Source organism: Lepisosteus oculatus, chromosome 21 (assembly GCF_040954835.1).
Source record: "Lepisosteus oculatus isolate fLepOcu1 chromosome 21, fLepOcu1.hap2, whole genome shotgun sequence".
In the NCBI taxonomy this organism is placed as follows: Eukaryota; Metazoa; Chordata; class Actinopteri; order Semionotiformes; family Lepisosteidae; genus Lepisosteus; species Lepisosteus oculatus.
The window spans coordinates 7,483,503-7,501,665 of record NC_090716.1 but is presented as its reverse complement, the minus strand read 5'-3'; the positions used below and the strand labels follow the sequence as shown (position 1 = coordinate 7,501,665).

Below are 18,163 nucleotides of genomic sequence, written 5' to 3'. Positions count from 1 at the left end.
AGATATAGCCAATAACACGAGTTTATAACTTATTTTTCTGTACTCACTATACAGTACTGTATATGCCGGTCTTTCAGAGTGCTTGACACTAGTTAATTATTTTTGCATTTTCTTTTTAAGGACTTTCAAAAGAAATGTAAAAATCATTATTAGTCTTGCATCTGACATTCTCATCTACTGATAGCGCTTACACTGGTTTCTATTGTTCAGTCTGGATTAGCTTGTATTGTGTACAGGAAAAAATATTTTTATTGTCTAAATGAAGTCCATTTCAGCCTACAATGCCTGTTCCGTACGGCTGGTCTGTTCAGCAGTGAATTTTTCTAGAGAAATATAATCGATCAGAGAATCATGAGAAACATTGAGAACTATAAGAGTAATTCATCTCACAAAACAAAGGTGTTTGCTAATTTGTGGAATGTCAGAAAAAAAGATAAAGTAACTTAATTTCCATAGATTCTATAATTCAAAAAAGTTTATCTGTTTCTTATTTTGTCTGTTTCTAGCATTCCATCAGTTTCTGTGTAGTTTGCTAAAGATGTTACATGCGCTTTTGAAGGCAAGACGTTGTTTCTAACTGTGACTTTAGGTAAGATAATTATCTGTGAAACTTGCTGAAGTGTGGGGAGCTTTCTTTAGTTTCCTGTGTTCAAACTTTCCAGCCACATTTGACTTTATGAACGTAGTAATTAACTTGCCAGTGTTCCATTAACATCATGTTAAGCTTTTAAGTATTAAGTTTTAATGTTAGGTAAACAACAGGAAGCTACTTGTGCCGTAACCTAAGTAGCCCCAGAGTCACTTGTGTCTCCATTAAAATGATCAGCTTGACAGTAAACACCCTTACAGCCTGTTTTAAAATTCACACTTGCCTTTTATGAACACCAGATCTCACAGCATCCCAACCTCAGAATGCAAATCGCAATGACTTTTAATTTAGTAGGGGCACTGTGGTTTATTTGTTTTTTTGAGTTTACAGATTCTGTAACCAGGACAGGAACACTACAATGTTTGTTTTTCTTAAGTACTGTAAGTAAAGCATGAGTGTATCAAAAAAAAGATTTAAACAGTTAGAAGTGAGGCCATGATGCATTAAATTTATGCACAAAACATTTTGGAGACAAAAGTATTGACACCTCTGTACATGAAATATGAATGGATCTTTAAATCTTTTTTGAACATTCATCACTAACCCAGGTATGGACAAATTTGTACACTGCAAATAAAGCAAGCAGTGACATATAACTACTGTACAGTATGTGTATTACATACTATAGATAGCTTAAGGCATAGAAAAGTTCCGTCTTGAATTTAACTGATATTATATGTGAAATCTGGAATAACTGTTGCCTTTTTCAAAATACTAGTGTATTACTTAAAAAACATTTTATGCAAACTATGTCCTAACATGCCAAGGATTTTATTAAATTTAACACATCTCTTTTTTTCAACTGTAATAATGCAGTCATAAACTTACCCATAAACAGTTTTCTATAATGCAAATCAGTCTTTATGTTTATATGTGTAAATATACAGTACTTATACAGTATACAGAAATATAACTCTTTAGAATGCTTGTTTCTGTTTTCTTCTTGCCTGCAAGTTATTTAATTATTCAAATTAAAATTTGTAATGACTTTATGAGATAATGTTTTCTATTCGAAAAGATAAATATGATTATATGTCTATAGCATAAAAGTAGATATAAGTCAGAATCAAAGTGACACTGACAGAACAGCAGGAGCAGGCCTGCCACAGTGACACGATGCAGATTGCTATTGTCATGCAATACTAGCTTTTATGTGAATTTCTAAAGTCACTGATCTCACACAGGCAAATTAATTTGAGGTTCTGATAAGAGCAATCATTTGACAACCATACTGAAGCAAACAGCACAGAAAATAAAATCATCTTTCCCGTGTACTATAAGCTTGAACAGTCTATTACATTTCAGAAGCACAATGTTCAGTACGATAGGAATTCAGATTCAGTGATGGGGTTTCAAATGTAATTCATTCCAACAAAATATGAAATTGGAAGTTGCTCCTGTAAATGACACAGAAACTTTAGCATTGACTCCACTTTTAACAGTAGAATCTTTGACCTTTTACTTATTAGCAAATGATCTTGTAGTGTCTAGCCATGTGTCTAGACATGGCAAAAGTATCTTTGGTGTCAGGCTTAATCCTTATCATATAAAAAGTTAACTTGTTTTTTATATAAACCTAGATGTGTGCTATTCACCACTTTTAAATGGTGTAAAAATAAGATTTGGGGATTCTAAATAGTCCCTTCTTAATTCTGACGTGTCTCTGTTTTTCCCTGGGGCCTTAAAGAGTTCTACAGTACCTGACAAATTTACCATTGAGACACAACAAATTAAAGCTTAATGAAGACTTACTCTCCAGTATTCACTACCCATGGGGTAGGCTAATTTGGTAAAATATGATCAGCCTACATGATTGGGGCTGATTGATATAAAAATTATTATTTCAAATGCCTTATGCATTTGTGCTGAAGATGAGAAATCAGGGTAAAGTAAAACTCTTACTGTGTTAAATAAATTGCAAATAAATGTAATCAGATGTCTTCCTATTCAAACAAATCATATGAGTATCAGTGTTGTTTTTTTCTTCTAAATCATGATTGACAATAGCGCAGGTTTTCAACTGAGTGACTCAGTACAGACTGAACACAATGTCCCAGAAGGCTCTCTGCCACCCTAAAATTATTTAACTGGCTCTATTTCCAGTTTTATTTTTATACTCAGACTCGGTGTATCTCCAGGTACTCTTTAGATAAAAGCAGACAAAAACATGATTTACAAAGCAAGGAAATAATAGGTTTAACCTACTACATATTACTAATATTAAATACAAAATGTTTGTTTAAACATATTTAATCACATTAGTGCTGTAGCTTTTACATGTATCTTGTTTCTTTTTTTCTGTATCTACTTTTTTGCTGTACTACTTAATGTAAATGAAGGCATAATAGCAAATGGGGGAAATCCTTCCCACTGGTGTTTACTAGTAACAATAATGCTCTGAACTTGATAACCCTTTACATAGGGTTTGTTTAACCTTTTTTTTTTACCTGGGATGTACCACTGGGTAACCCACCTAGGCCTCTCCCACCCACTTCTCAGTTGTCCTAAAAAACATTGGCACATTGACATCACAGGCTGCCTGCTTCAGTTCTGTGATTTCAAATCCCACCACAAGTGATGGTGTCAGAATGTGAATGGTGTTCTAACGTCTTGCTTTTCGTGTTTTGTGAATCTGAGGGGAAAGCAAGCATTTAGACACTTGCTAACCACTGTACGCTGAGCTGTCACCCTCGATGTGTATTTTAAACACTGTCCCTCTTTACAGGAAGCAGATAGGAAGCATAAAGTGCATAGTTTCATTCATGCGGACCTTGTCAGAAAGCGCTTCTGTGATATGATTTCTGTCAGGAACAATCTGTTTGAAATTTCTCCGTCTTTACTTGTGACCACCAAACGGCTTGTCTGTTTCCTAACCCTAGGTGATGGGATCTACTGCCTTGTCAGATAGAATTTGATTTCACCCGCTACCTGCTTGTTGACTCTGTAGCAGACTCACTGTGGTGGCAGAGAAGGCCTCCAGGCTAGCCAGCTTCTGTCTCTTCCTGTAATTAGCCACAGCCTTTGTGCAAAGTAAAACAGAGTGATTCTGCACCGCGAAAATAGTAATGTGCACGGACAGGAGTTTTTTCACTTGAAAGAAAAAATCAGGGGGTAGAACTTGTTAACATGTCTTGATGGCTGTGTAAGAGCTATGTCAGGGCTTAAGGGACAAATAGATACGTGTGTTGGCATGTACATGTGTCAATCAAAAATGTTATTATTGTTCTAGAAACATAAAAAGAGAGATTCTATATGCAAAACAAAGTTCTTTATTAATTTATAAAGCATAATAATTGCTGAATTGCTTGCTGGCTTCTGCTGGTTTTGCTGTCTGTTGGAGACACCTCTTCCACTCATATTGAATACTATCATCATAATACTAAAGTCTGTAATTATGATATGTAATTATGGCTCTGGAACCTATTTAAACCATCTAAATAAGCATTGCACTCTCCATGCACTTTTGTCATGGTTTTATCAGGTTAAAGTTAAGGCCTTCTTCCTGTCTCCAAGTATATTTTTAGTAAAAAGACCTTTTATTATTATAGCACTACAGCCCAGTTTGGTACAAAAAGGCAATGCAATTATTATGTGCATTTTTTCAGTGAACAAAATGGGTGTGAAGAGCTTTGTGCAGTTCTGCCAAGGACAGCACTTGAATATTAAGTCAACATAATATGCTTTTTTCAACAATTATTTGCTTTAGAAATGTGTCCTTAAAACTGTCAAAACTGAGAAATTATTCATTTAATCAATGACCAAGCAGAGTTGATCAACATCAGTATTCATGAGACAGGGGCAGTCAAACGTGTGTGTATGTAGTACAAGGTTATGCCACTTGAGGGCTTTTCTTTGAAATACCTCTTTGTAGCTTAGAGTTCCACATGGGAATATCTAGTACACATTTTCTTCATATGTAGATTCATTTTAGATTTTATTTTCATGGCAGATCTGAATCTGAAAATAAGTAGTAGGAAGCAGTGTTAAGAAGAAGATTAGATTAAACAAAATGGATTTATCCTGGAATGCCAGTGAATTATTAACCTTTGAAATAGATATGATGGAGGACATCTAACCTTGTCATTGTTATAGTGTACAGCAAATGCCCTTTGTTTCTCTGCAAAGGTAATTGAATTGCATGACTTAAATTGGGCCAGGATCATTTATTTCGTTTCTGTAGTTTTGAAATACATATATATATATAACAAAGTATTATTTTTTCACTTTTTTTTTCCACATTGTACACTCAGTATATTATTGAGTTTTCCAATATACTGTATGGTCTAAGAGGTCTGCCTTGTTCCTTTTATCTTTCTGTAAATTTCCTTAAACTGTTTTTGAAAGTGAGATAATTGTTTTAATTATTGTAGCTCACATAAAAATTCATTTATGAGCTGGTAAAAAAAACAGTAGTGCAACCCAATACAGTAAAACCCCAAAGCAGTTCTGCAGCAATTATTGGTTTCAAAAGAATGAGGAAATTATATTGAAATGTATTAAAAGTGGTAATAAAACATTATTAGTGAACAGATGAACATTAAACTCAATGTATCTTTAAATATAATTTGGACGTGAAATAGCAATGTCTCCTATGGCTCATTTATTACGTTTTCTCTCCTCTGAACCAGGACTCTTAACCGTGCTTCGTTATCACGCTCTTGTGTGAAAAAATGTACATACAAAAGACAATAAGGATTGTAATGAGAGTTTAAACTGGTTAATGTTCACCCCATGTACAACAGCAAATAAAAGCTCTTTAATTCAGGTTTTTTGCCTCCGTTTTTTCGCGTCCAGTTTGGAAGGCTGATATTTTAGTGCAGTAACCTTCCAAATGTTAAGGTCGTCAGTTGGAACACCAGCTGCGTCAGTCAGGTTGGGGTCTGACTTTGGGCTACAGCTACGGTGTGTTTCTGGATCGGCAACGCAAACGGCAAAGTCGTCTGCTGCAAGCCGAGGTGAACAGCAGCCCTCTGGCAGAGGAAATTAAAGCTATCAGCTCTGGCCAGCTAAGGCCTTGCTGATGTGGAGGAAGTGTTAGAAGTCACAGCCACAGGGAAAAATCTTGGGCATGCATGGCTTTTCAGGAGATGTGTATGAAATATTTACTTGGTGTTTACTAATGCCAACCCGTTTTTACTGTAACCGCTAAACGGTGTTTTAATCCCACTGACAATTAAAAAGAGTGGGTGCAGTTGTCCTTTGTGGTTTTCATTGTGCTACTGCACCACATGAAGACGGTGTTGTTTTTTCTCTGGGTTGCATTAGAAAAGTTCATGGCCCACTCTTTTTCTTTCGCAGCACAGCTGTACGGTATTTTAGAGCCTGTCGCTTAAATAAGCAATGCTCAATTTGTCTTTGATGATCCACATGATTCAGGTGAGACAGGAGCAAGATCAGACCCTCCTTTGCATAAAAGTTAATCACAGAAAAATGTAAATTGATAACATTTTGTCTCGTTTTTCCCCCCATTTGGGGGACCGCTAAAGGCTCTCAGCAGCAATCATCACAGTATGGTGCCACATTGGATGCTGTACAATGATTACATTTGTGTTGAATACTCGCTCATTTAAATGTCAGCCTTGATGGGATAGTACATCAGCAAAAGCAGGATGAAAAGTAAACATCTAGCAGATGAAGGCTAGCACTTTTGAAAAATGTATGATCTAATGTGCAGAAATTACCTTTTAATTACACAATTCTTTTTACTTTCATAATTGTTTTGGTCATACAACAAAAACAGGCCTGTAATTTAAAAGCTATCTCAGGATGAAACAAGAAACAGAGGGGGAAAAACAATTATGTTGAACTATTTCATTATTAGAATGTTAAAGAGCATTTAAAATATTTGGCTTAAGTGGTTACACGACACAAAGCAGTTAATGTAGGTCAGTAAGAAATGCTTTGTCAGCATACTAATCGCATATATGATGCCTGCCGCATTCAATTGTTCTAAAAAAAAGTATAAAAATGTTTTATTTATACATGTTCATGCAAATATTTAAACATTTCTTCTGTGTGCATATATATATATATAATTTAATTGTTATTAATTTTTAGCTGCCTGTGAGGAAGGGGTAATGTGATGAGCATTTTTTCATAAACATATGGTTCTTGTTTTTAGAGGCATTGTAAAATCATACATAAAAATGTACACACACAAATTATCCATGTCTACAAACTTTATCTGTGGTGAGTATAGGTTTGTTAGGGATGAATATAATGGCAGGAATATTGCTTGCTATGGTGTATAACCCTTCAAAAAGAACACAGAAGAAGCATCATTAACAAATATATTTTAGCTAAAGAAATATTTATCACATTTAATAAGATAGAGTTTAGTGTTTCTCTGTAGCATATACAGCAATTACATATCTTTCCTGTTGTGCTTTTGGTGTAAGGGAGCTGTTTTTCTCTGGAGTCTTATTTTTTCCAAGAAAAAAAAGTCTTAACATTCACTTTTGTCATATGAGGGGACTTTTGACAGGCATTTCATTTAGTATACTCCTGCAGACCTGACGTTACCTTCATCCGCTTGAGTTTTCCTTAATTATTCATATCTGGCTCTCTGAAACATTCATTTAATCCCGCACGTCCTCCTAGATTCCAAATTTAGACACCATCTTTGTGTACATGAAAAACATTTGGGTGGCAACTATTTTTAGTAAACTTTTGTGTGGTGTGTTAATAAGAATAGCCATTGGTAGCAGACATCTAACTGGGTGGAATAATCATAATTTGCTCTGGGGGCCTGAATTTGAATCTCATGGAAGCCAAAATATGAGAAGAAAAACTAATTTAAATCTAAATGGCTCCAAAGGTCACATGTTAAAGGCTTAGTTTAAAATGTCTCTTTCCGTTTTTACTATGTCTGCTAGAGAAGATGTCTCATATTAACATTAATAGCCTCAGCTGTGGATGGTTTCTCAAATGGGAATATTAATAAGGATGGAAAAAATATTCAGCTGAGGCCCGAGATGCTTTTAGAACCCTGACACTGAGTGGCATTAACATTTGGCAATATATAATTCACTGTGGAAAAGTGGAGTGGCTGGGGTCTGAGCATTTCAGAAGAGGATTCTTGAATTCTCCACAATTTCTAAATTTCACTGGAACCCTGGCACAACCCTACAAAATAAAACCTTCACAAGCCCTTGCAGGCTTTGACCTACTGGTATATGAGCAGGCCTCAGGAGAAGTCTGACATTTTTAGTAAGAAAAGCTCCTACCAAAGACAAAATGGTTTATCTGATATTTTGAAAACTAAAATACATCTTTAGAAATAGAGGAGTTTTTGTTATTATTTTTTAATTGGCAGGACAGGATGGAGATTTATTTCATAATAGATATAATATAGTAAGTGAAAGCTTAATAAACACTGCAGTTCCGCTAACAGATGGTGCGGCCCTGTTGTTATGTATTGCTTCCTGGTACGTAGAATTAGCCTACATTTTCGTCCACTTCAGTCTGCTTCTGTTGTACATGCAAAAATTTAGAAATTAATATAATTTAAATTGAAGTTTCCATTTTATTTTTGAGTAGGCCACTTTTAACATCAATTATGGATGTTTTAGGGCTACCATAAATTCCCCTTACAACTGAAACTATACTTCCTTAAGAGAGATTAGAGGTCTGTTACCACTCACAGGTCAACATGATAATCTTGTCTGAACATATCTAGGGACGTGAACAGCGAGCTTCAGGTTGCTGCCTCGCAGTGCTGGGGCCCTGGGTTCAGTCCCAGACTTGCGTGGAGTTTGTATGTTCTCCCTGTGTGTGCGTTTTTGCCGGATGCTCCGGTTTCCTCCTACAGTCCAGACACGTACTGGGAGGTTAATTGGCCTCTGGGAATATTGCCCCTGGTGTGAGTGTGTGTGTTTCCCGTCCAGGGCGTATCCCACCTTGCGCCCGTTGTGTGCCAGGATAGCCTCCGGCTCCCCCCCAGCCCTGAATTGGATGAAACAGTGAGAAACTGGATGGATGGATATTTGTATGAGTTGTCGATGTCATTAGTGATAACACTGCAATGAAAAATAAGTAGATGTTACTTCATAGACAGATAGTTTTCTATATTAAATTCATATTTAAAACGGAATATTTTAGAGTGATTCTTCTTCCTAGCATTCCAGGATGTTCTATAGTGAAAATAATAAGTCATTAAAATATTTTAGCAATAGGATATGCACTGTTAAAAGCCAAATTCATAGCCTTTGAGACTGTTTGAAGAGGTAAACAGTGTTGTGTGGCAGCATTTCTATTTGTTTTATAAGTGTAGTGAGTGAATTTCTCTTAAAATTTTACTGCATGGAAAAATTAAGTAATCTTCCTTGCCCCATATGGTTTCAGAGTGCTCTGAATTTAGAGCATTCCTGCATTGTTTTGATAGCTGCTGTGAATTTTCCATGCAGCTGTGTGCCTTTCAGCATAGCAGGGTCTCCATGATGTCTTAGAAACTGGGATGTTACCAAGAAGTGTCCTTATGATGCCAGCTGTAAATAAACAGAAGGGAAAAAACAGAACACCAGATCTAATTTATGGAGTATGGCCGCCACCTAATGGCTGTCTTTAGTATTGCCAGTATTCTAATTGTCTCTGAGTTGTACTGTAGATCAGTTATGAAATCCACAGTCACAAAAGCAATGAGAGAAATTATTAGATTCTATAACGCTGAATAGGATTTAATTAATTGCAGTTTAATAATCAACCATTAGAATGAAGGAATGAATCAAATACCTCAAATACGTTGTCTAAAAGGTATTTGTTGTTTTTAAAACAGTATGTTTTCACTTATCACAATTTGAGGTAAAAAAAAGAAAAAAGCCACAAGGCACTAAATGCCATGACAAGTCAACTGAGCAGTGAGTGATACAAGTCACAAGTACAGATACAATCATGATCTTTCACTGCAGCCAGAAGAAAATGACCATTTCCCCCAGTCTCATTGTTTCCCACATCATGGTCTGTCACTTTTTCCCTGGTTTCTACTCACAGCTCTCTTCCCTGTCATGTGCTACCTTTGCTGTTCCAGAACACTGAAACATTGTGAAGAAAAAAGCGATATGTCACAGCATGTCACATCATCTCAGTTCTTCATAAAAAAATAAATTACAGCACATTGCTTTGTGCTTATTACTGTAAATGACTGTCCTTTTTATGTTTTTCAGATGGGCTATCAAACAAGAGGGAATTCACAAACTAGGTCAATGGAAGCACTCGAAAGTGGAGAACCCACAGTGGAACAAGCTCATGTACATGTGGCCTCTGCTGCCGAATGGAGAGCTGAATGAGGTAGTGTTCCTGTCCTGGGCTCTGGATCACTAACATGGCGACTACAGTATGCCTGCCTCGCCCCAGGAAGAAACCGCAGCTCTCCCAGTTAACGCTCGGAGCTGTCAGTTTTTTCAAGCTTGGTGGTCTGTGCTTATTAATCATTTCAAAACCTTGCATGCATTTAAAGAGAAATTCTTTAAATCAGTGTAAATCGAGAGTTCCAGGCAATGCCTCCAGCAAGTAATGTGTTTGCATTAAATGAAATGAAGGCAGAAGCTGACTGTATTTGTGGCATTAGCGAGCGTGGACAGGGCAGTGGGTACCCTCCTGTGAAACCTAGTAGGGAATGGGTGATGGGGGTGTTGGTACTGTCAGCAGAGAGTGCTGGAAAAGCAGGACTGAAGTCCTATGTTTTTACCCTAGTAAGCGAGCGCTTGTTGAAAGTCGGGGTATCGTCTTTCTTATAAGCTTTTGCTATCAGCTTTTTAACAAAAGGGGTCACCTCATCTGTGCCTTTATGCCACCGCAAGGCGCCCTTGTGTTGCCTTGAATTAATACACAAGTACTCTGTGGAAGCACATTATTATAACGGGGAACACGCACATCCTGTCACAAATAATCCATGTTATTTACATAACACAACTCCTCTGTCATTTTGTAATAGATGAGGCAAGGAAGCAGAAACTATCGGTAAGCTAACAAGCAGAATCATTCTTCTGGTGAAAACAATCAGAATGTTTACAAGATGTTAGAAATTAATGAAGATGTAGAACATCTCAGTGCTGTTTTGTTAAAGCAGGTGATAAATCCGTCTCCTAAACCATTTTGTTGTTCAGTCCAATTATAAATATGGAATTCAGACAGTCTAATATTACCTGAGATCATTATACTAAAGAGCCTGACCCAAGCGGAGCATCTTGGCATAATGATTGCAACAGCTCTTTTTAGCTCTGTTTTTTGTAATGTTTCTGAGAAAATTGTATTTCATATGATCAGTATTTACAATTAAAAAAATATGTAAAAACATAAAAATGTCAGGTTCTGTTCTTGATTCACATAGGCAGTTTGGAGAAAGGAGAAAGGGCTAGTGATTTATTTTTGTCACTCGACAACTCTCCACTTAAAATGAAATAGTTTATTTTACAATTTAACAAAACAATTTTTCTGAGGAGAACATTTTTAAAAATGTTAATTTTACAGAAAGGTCTTTAAAATGCATGTTATTTTAAAAGTATTTAAAAATTGAGAATTGCTGCTTTTGAGAATTTTAAGTTTGGCAACAGTTTTACAACCTAACTGTTCTACATACAATATATTGTACAGAAAATGTGTTCATCAAGTGTTGTTCAAATTAAAACCTACAGTACTATGGCATAAATCTAAGTACAGTTTCAGATTGCATTCTTCTTATTTGTGTGTCCAATAAAATCCAGGATTTCAACTGGCCCCTTGAAGGGTTTCTGATACCTAATGCTCCTCCACTGACAAACCCGCCCAGCAGGAGGCAGAAGTCGTACCTGCCTGTGAGGCTGAGAGTCCTGAAGAATGGAGAGAGAGAGGAAACAAAGGCCATCACCGTTACAGGACCAGACATCACCAACATGCTCAGAAACCAGTACAGATCAACCAATTCTCAAACTTCTTTCACTTCTTTCTCCTTTCTAAGATTCAAAAACACAACCTCTGCACCAACAATGAAAATTGAATTATGCACGTGTTGCATTTTTAAATCATTCTGTAGTTCCTTTTTGATTATTCTTTGCACAGGTTTAGCGCTTACATCTACATTTGTATACGTGTCACAACTAGAAAAGAGAACTTTAAAAAAACTTACAGATTGATAGTTTACCTGTTTAAGGTGTAACACTCAAAGTATTGTACAATAGAGTGAAAACTTCAAATAGCACAGTGTTAGTTGAAATCTGTAAGTCTCTCTTTTGTTATCCTAAATGCTGACACTCTGGAATTTTAACATTTTCATGATATGTAGTATCTAAATTCATTAAGTGCCTTCTATAGATATTTGCACATCAGACATTTTTGAATGATGAGCAGCATGACGTTATACTGTCCACTGAGCAGTGAAGAAAAATGCAAATGCCCAAAATTAATCTTTCAGGTAAAGTCAAGCCTGAAATTGAAATCTTTGATGCATACATTTCATTTGTAATTTCTAATTAACTCACTCTGCTATGCCAAAAAGTCCATTTTGGTGCAAAGTAAATAAAGCTAAACCATTGAAATTCACACATGAGCAAATTCCGCTTGTCTTCTGTTTGACACTTTTATATGTATATATAGTGTTCTTAGACAGTTTGGTATTGGTTGAAGTTCACATCCTGTACATTTTATATCGTTTTCTGCTTTGAGCATATTGCTTATGGGTATGTTTTTTAAAATTGCTGTGTGGGTAAGTTTTAAGGTTAGCACATAGTCAGAGAACTAAAATATAAGCATCACAATAGCATTAAAATTATATAACCTAAAATACTGGTTTACCTTTAAATATGTATTGTCTGCAATATTAGGTGTTGCTTACTATGAGATGGCTACTTAGAATTGCCTTGCTTAAGTCATTCCTCCTTTTTGTATGTAGAATATATCCTGCTTAACATTTCTAGAATTGTGTTCCTAAATCAGTGGTCCTGAATTTCTTGATCAACTTTTCAACCTTATTTTCCTTTATGAAGCCTTCACTCTTGTGGCTTTTCAAAATCTGTGCATTTCAACCACCATGACCTGCCATGTTCTTCAGCCAGTTCAGAGCACCCTGCCAGTCAAGGAACATAAATCTTATTTCATTTTCTCTTTGTTTTGACAAACATCTACATATATACGTACTGTATACGCACGTTGTATGTATCATGAAGACATGTGACAGATGAATAGATGCCTTAAATACAAATATAAATTCTCATTTTTATTTGGTAACTAAGCTGGGAAAAAAATCATCACAATGAAACTGTTCTCACAGCAGGAATTCTGCGACCAGTTCAAAGAAGCAGAAAGTCCCAAAGGACAGGCCGAATTGCCTTGCTTTGGAAGATGATGGTTCAATAAAAATTCATAGGCTAGAGCTTCAGCAGTTTCTTGAAAGGTAATGACAATATACAGTATAAAAAATGTTTAATGAAGACTTATATTTCTCAGAACAATCTGGGTACAGCTACTTTTGGACGTTAACATTTAATTAGTTTGCAGAAAAGACTTGCAATTATTAAAATATTACTGTAATTAATGGTTACTGGTCTTTATAGTTTAGAATTTTATAGCATAACACTAATCTAGTCTTTAATTTTAGTATTTATTAAACTGAAAATGGCTGTAATATTTTTTGAAGACTTTCCTTATGCTGTACCTTAAGTCTGTATGAAACACATGGGCACATAATATTATACAGTATATGGTGTTATTTTTGTTTTTTCCGTAATATATTTTCTATTTAGCTATTTCTGTGGTTTGCTGATACTGTATCAGATTTTTTAAGTATTTTTTTTCCAACACTGCAGAAGGAAAGGAAACTTTTTTTTCTCATCCATCCAATTCTAAATAAGCAAAACCACATCACCTATAATTTCTGCTGACACCCTAAATTTTCTGGTCCTTAACACAAAAGAGTATAATTACAGCATACAGCTCTCAACATAACTGCATGAGTCCTAGGTCACCACTTCATGAACACTGGCAAACCGCACAAAATCAGCGATAATTCCATAGGCCTGTCAGGTGTACCAATTTATTCCCATGTTGAAGCTTGACATATGTTTACTTGACTGCTTTTCTCTTTTGCAGATGTACTGTGTTGCTGAATTTGCCATTTGCAGCTCGGAAGCTGTTTGACAAGGATGGGAAGGAGATTTCTTTACTCAAAGATCTACAAAGAGACCAACTGGTGTGTAAGCTCCTCTGTGATTAAAATAGTATCATTAAAACAAATAACACTGAATACTCTAAGTCTGTCAACAGTGCAATATAGTTTGGCTTTCTATCATTTGTTATTTTAAAATTACTGTTTGTTATTGTGATCCCTTCCACAATAAGTAGTTTAGTATTTTGCTATGGGTTCCAAATAATTTCTTGGCCTGATCTTCACTATTGGCAAAGCTTGGTGCCTTTATATGCTATAAATAACAAATATAGTAATAAAGTTTAATAGAGTGCATGGAGTGTTGTTACTGTGCCAGTTCTGCTTGTTCCTCAGATCTGGGGTAATGCATTACTTAGAAAATTACAGTTTTATAGACAGTGAATCAAAAGATGATAAATATGCAATAGCTCATGTATAAAAATTGATGACTATGTGGTATGGATTAGTAACTCAAGGGGTCATTTTTCTGTGGAAGAAGGCATGTACTTTTTAAAGTAGAACACTGTTGGTTTTTATCTACCGTATATCTTGTTTTCCAGGTTTATGTTTCTTGTGGAGAACAATGGATTGATCCTCAGCTGACCCGGAAAGAGCAGGAGAAACGCTTGATCTTAAACAGCCTGGAATCAGATGTGGCTGTAATCCTCAACTACTGTGCCATGCGCAAGCAACATAGTGGGTATATTCAGACTGCCTGCCACAGTTCCTAGGAAGCCCTCATGCTGCTGAAAGCAAGGTCAAAGATTTGAGAAGCAGTGCCTGCACAACCTTGTTCACTAACATTCAGATTTAAGGCAACTTTTGCAAAACCCACTACAAGATGTGCTTAAAATCTCTAGCTCTTTTATTTTACAAAAACCTGTAAGTAAATTGTGATCATTTGTACTGTGTATTTAGTTTTTTAACATTTTTACAAGCTTGGGGTGTTCCTGTATTCCTCAGACCTTGTTCTGGAGGTGGCAGGAGAGGTGATGGAGGGATCACAGCTCACTGTGGCAGAATGCTGTGTGGAATTGGATAACAAGGACCAAGAGGAGTCGACTGATGTACACCATACGGAGGAGAGGGGAGATAAAAAGAACAGCGAAGATGTCATGAATGAGTTTCCGTGAGTTTGCAGTCTCTTTAAGTGAATGCAGGCTAATACCCAAATAAATTTATAATTTATATTGTTAAAAAATTCATCCAAAAAACTGTATATAAGAATATAGTTAAAAACCCAAGGAAGAATACTCTCAAAGGCTAATCTTTTTATTGTTCTTATTCTTGTCCAGGGAAGACTCACATACTAAGGCCCACCGAAAACTTGAAGAAAGTCGCTCAGTTTTTAAGTATTCATGGCAAAAAGAACCTGAATACCCTGAAGAAAAGGCAAATGGATCTGAGGATGAGAAAGCTAACATGAAGCACAGGTAGCAAGCTTGCAAAGTTTGCATTTCATTTGTTTGTTTTAAACTACAACTGTCAGATGATAAGCTTTTATTTGATTTCTTTCCAGATTTTCTTACTACACTGGTCATTTTGAATTCAATAACATAGGCATTTGTTTTAAATAGCTACATAAGCAAGAAATTCATACTGAGTCATATTACCGTACATCAGGGGAGATACCAGTATCAGTAAGGCTAATGCTGTAGACAAACAGTTTACATGATAGCAATTTAATGTTGCTGCTTCTTATTATCATGTTAAGTTTGGCCTTACTCAGTGTGGAGCAATGTGGTAGCGCACAGTGCAATATTCACTTTGATCTTCATTGATTTCTAGGCTGCAACCAAAACATGCGCGAACACTGCGGACTCAGCGGCAACAGTTTAGTTTCTGCGGTGGGCAGTTTGTGTGCTGCGGGTCGCCTGGTCTGGCTCTCGGGGTGCAGGGAGAGGGGGCCCAGCCGGGGATCCCCATCCGGCTGGTGCAGCAGAACCCCAATGATACCAATCAGCGCTGGATTCTCCGAGAGGAAGACCGGTAAAGACTCCCGCAGCGGTGTTTTCCGTTCTGTGAAATCACCTTTGAATAAGCAGGATCTCGCCACAGCTGGACCTTTTGAATTATATAACCCTGCAATAAAACCCCTTTTATTGACGAGATATGCTTCTTGTATATTACGTGCTACTAACCAGTACTGCTGTTCTTTTTCTCATATGACTTGTGTAGGACTTTTCACCTGATGGGTAACCCAGCTCTAGTGTTAGCTGTCTCTATGCCAAAGATAAAGCCCGGAGACACTGAATCCAGAGTTCAAATCCCAGGATGTTCAGTTGTGCTTCAGGTGAAAATACTTAATTTACTCGCACAAATAAAAGCCAAAAGTAGACAGTTAGGGAACTGGATGATTTTAACCTTCCAGTTTAATACTGAGTCATCATTACATCGTTTATCACTACTGATGCCCAGTGGTAACTATTTGCATAAAGTCTGAATATTCATTGGGGCTGGGGCCCTGAGTTCAATTCCAGACTTGAGGTACTATCTGCACAGGAGTTTGTATGGCTTCTGGGAAAATTGGCCTTGGTGGGTGAGTGTGCATGTGTATAAGTGTGTTTGTGTCTGTGTGTCCCCTGCAGCGGACTGGTACCTTGGCTTTTGCCCTTGCTGGCTCCCCCACAACCCTGAATTAGTTTAATTGGTTAGAAAAAGGATGGATGGATAAATATTCATATGTCTCCAAATAGATTAAAACTGTTTTCTTCCCACTGGGGTTGTCTTATGGCTCTATAATGTCGTAATAGTTATGAACAAAGTTGGGGAATCAGAGGATAAAAATAATCAGAATATTAAATGGTTTTCTGATGCTACTGTTAAGTGAAACTCTAAAAATGAGTTTCCTATTCAAAGCATTTTTGTCAAATACAAATATACAGTATGATAGTAATTAGAACATATAGTAAGTCATGTTTAACATTCAAGCATTCTTCTAAAGCATTTAGATTTACAGAATAATGCTGCATGTCTGTGTTTAAATCTGGGCCTTTCAGAAATACAAACCCTACAGCTATGGAGCAGCCAATCAGAAATGGGACTGGATCCCAGAACTGAAGGTGTTGAGTGCCTTCTATACCACGGAAACTGACCAGGAGATCACAGCAGCCAATCAGGCCTCAGTGTGCACTTACTCCATCTCTGGCCCAGAGGAGCTCCATCAGCAGGTAGGAGGCAGGTGCTGATGCCCCTGTGAAGCAGTCTGCAGCTTGCAGAGTGTGAAAGAGAACCCACTGGGTAGATCAGTGGAGCATGTCTGCCTCTCCTTAGTTGCTGCTGTGAGTGGATATATATGGATTTACATTCTGAATGATTTCTAAATCATTTTATTTCACAAGTAAGTGAATTGTACTAATTCAATGATGTTGTTTAACTTTCTTAACTCTTCACATGAATTCTTATCTCTTCTTAAATTGTTCCTAGTCTTCAGAAACTGATGATTTAATAGTTACCTGTTAAACCTACGGCTCTTGGGCTTGGAAGGACCAGGGTTGGAGGGCCCTGTTTTAATTGAAATCTGGTTCTTACAGGGCTCTTACTTCACACTCCCGGGTCAGAGTGGAAAGACTACAGTGTGTGCAGCATGCTCCAGGGCATTAAGAGGGAAAAGGATCTTGACTATACTGCCCCCTGACTCATCGTTCTGCTGCGCCACTGGTCAGAGGGAGAGTGGGCTGGGTCACTCAGGCCCATTCAGAAGCCTGAGTGTCACCAAAGTAGGCACATTTTAGAACCCCTTGCAATATTTTAGCTGAAAAAAATATTACCGTATAAACAACAGAGTTTAAACTGTTTCATCCTTGCATTCTTCATCCTGTGTCCAATGTTTGCATAAGAATTCTATGTACTGTATAGGTAGTTTCATTCAATTAGTAGCGGAAATATTCAAGTGAAAGTAGCTGATCACAAAATGAATAAATTCTTAATTTGTGACTGCCAGCTCTTAGGTAGGATTTCTGCAGTATATTTAAAATATAGTGCCACTGGTGAAGGGTTAAAACAAATGTCTTTCAGACTGACCTCTCTATGTCAGAAGCAGAGAACACTTTGCAGTACTTGGAGGAGATGTTGCAATCTTTAAGGAAAGAGACTTCAGTGCAGACAATTGCTAAAGAGATTTCTACAGCCAGGACACTCCACCCTGTGAAGATCTTGGCTTACAGGAATGGGCATGGCAATGAGGGTGGACAGGTAATAACTGCCACTACAATGCCAATGGTGAGTAACACAGAGCTAGTGCACTCTGTCAAAAGACAAGGCTTCCTGAGTTAAAAGTGCCCAGTGTAGATTTAAAAGACACAACTTTGTCAGAGCTCTTACCTGAATTGAATTGCAATGTATTTGTAACTTAATGTTTTATATAGATTTATGAATTCCAGTATTGTTCTGAAGCCATT

The 18,163-nt window shown here is 36.9% G+C and overlaps 1 protein-coding gene across 5 annotated transcripts in view; it reads left to right on the top strand.

Annotated features, from left to right (window-relative positions):
• Nucleotides 1-18,163, top strand: part of LOC102685698 (doublecortin domain-containing protein 1-like) — a 108,575-nt gene that overhangs the window by 70,738 nt on the left and 19,674 nt on the right. For 4 of the 5 annotated variants that reach the window (XM_015338463.2, XM_015338462.2, XM_015338467.2 and 1 more), the window contains 12 exons: nucleotides 9,811-9,934; nucleotides 11,350-11,531; nucleotides 12,891-13,013; nucleotides 13,709-13,808; nucleotides 14,324-14,459; nucleotides 14,727-14,892; nucleotides 15,059-15,196; nucleotides 15,552-15,752; nucleotides 15,942-16,056; nucleotides 16,763-16,933; nucleotides 17,297-17,482; nucleotides 17,781-17,984. In XM_015338463.2, coding sequence (XP_015193949.2) covers nucleotides 9,811-9,934; nucleotides 11,350-11,531; nucleotides 12,891-13,013; nucleotides 13,709-13,808; nucleotides 14,324-14,459; nucleotides 14,727-14,892; nucleotides 15,059-15,196; nucleotides 15,552-15,752; nucleotides 15,942-16,056; nucleotides 16,763-16,933; nucleotides 17,297-17,482; nucleotides 17,781-17,984 — 1,846 coding nt within the window. The remainder of the gene's footprint in view (nucleotides 1-9,810; nucleotides 9,935-11,349; nucleotides 11,532-12,890; nucleotides 13,014-13,708; nucleotides 13,809-14,323; nucleotides 14,460-14,726; nucleotides 14,893-15,058; nucleotides 15,197-15,551; nucleotides 15,753-15,941; nucleotides 16,057-16,762; nucleotides 16,934-17,296; nucleotides 17,483-17,780; nucleotides 17,985-18,163) is intronic. The other variant, XM_015338464.2, reaches the window with a different exon arrangement.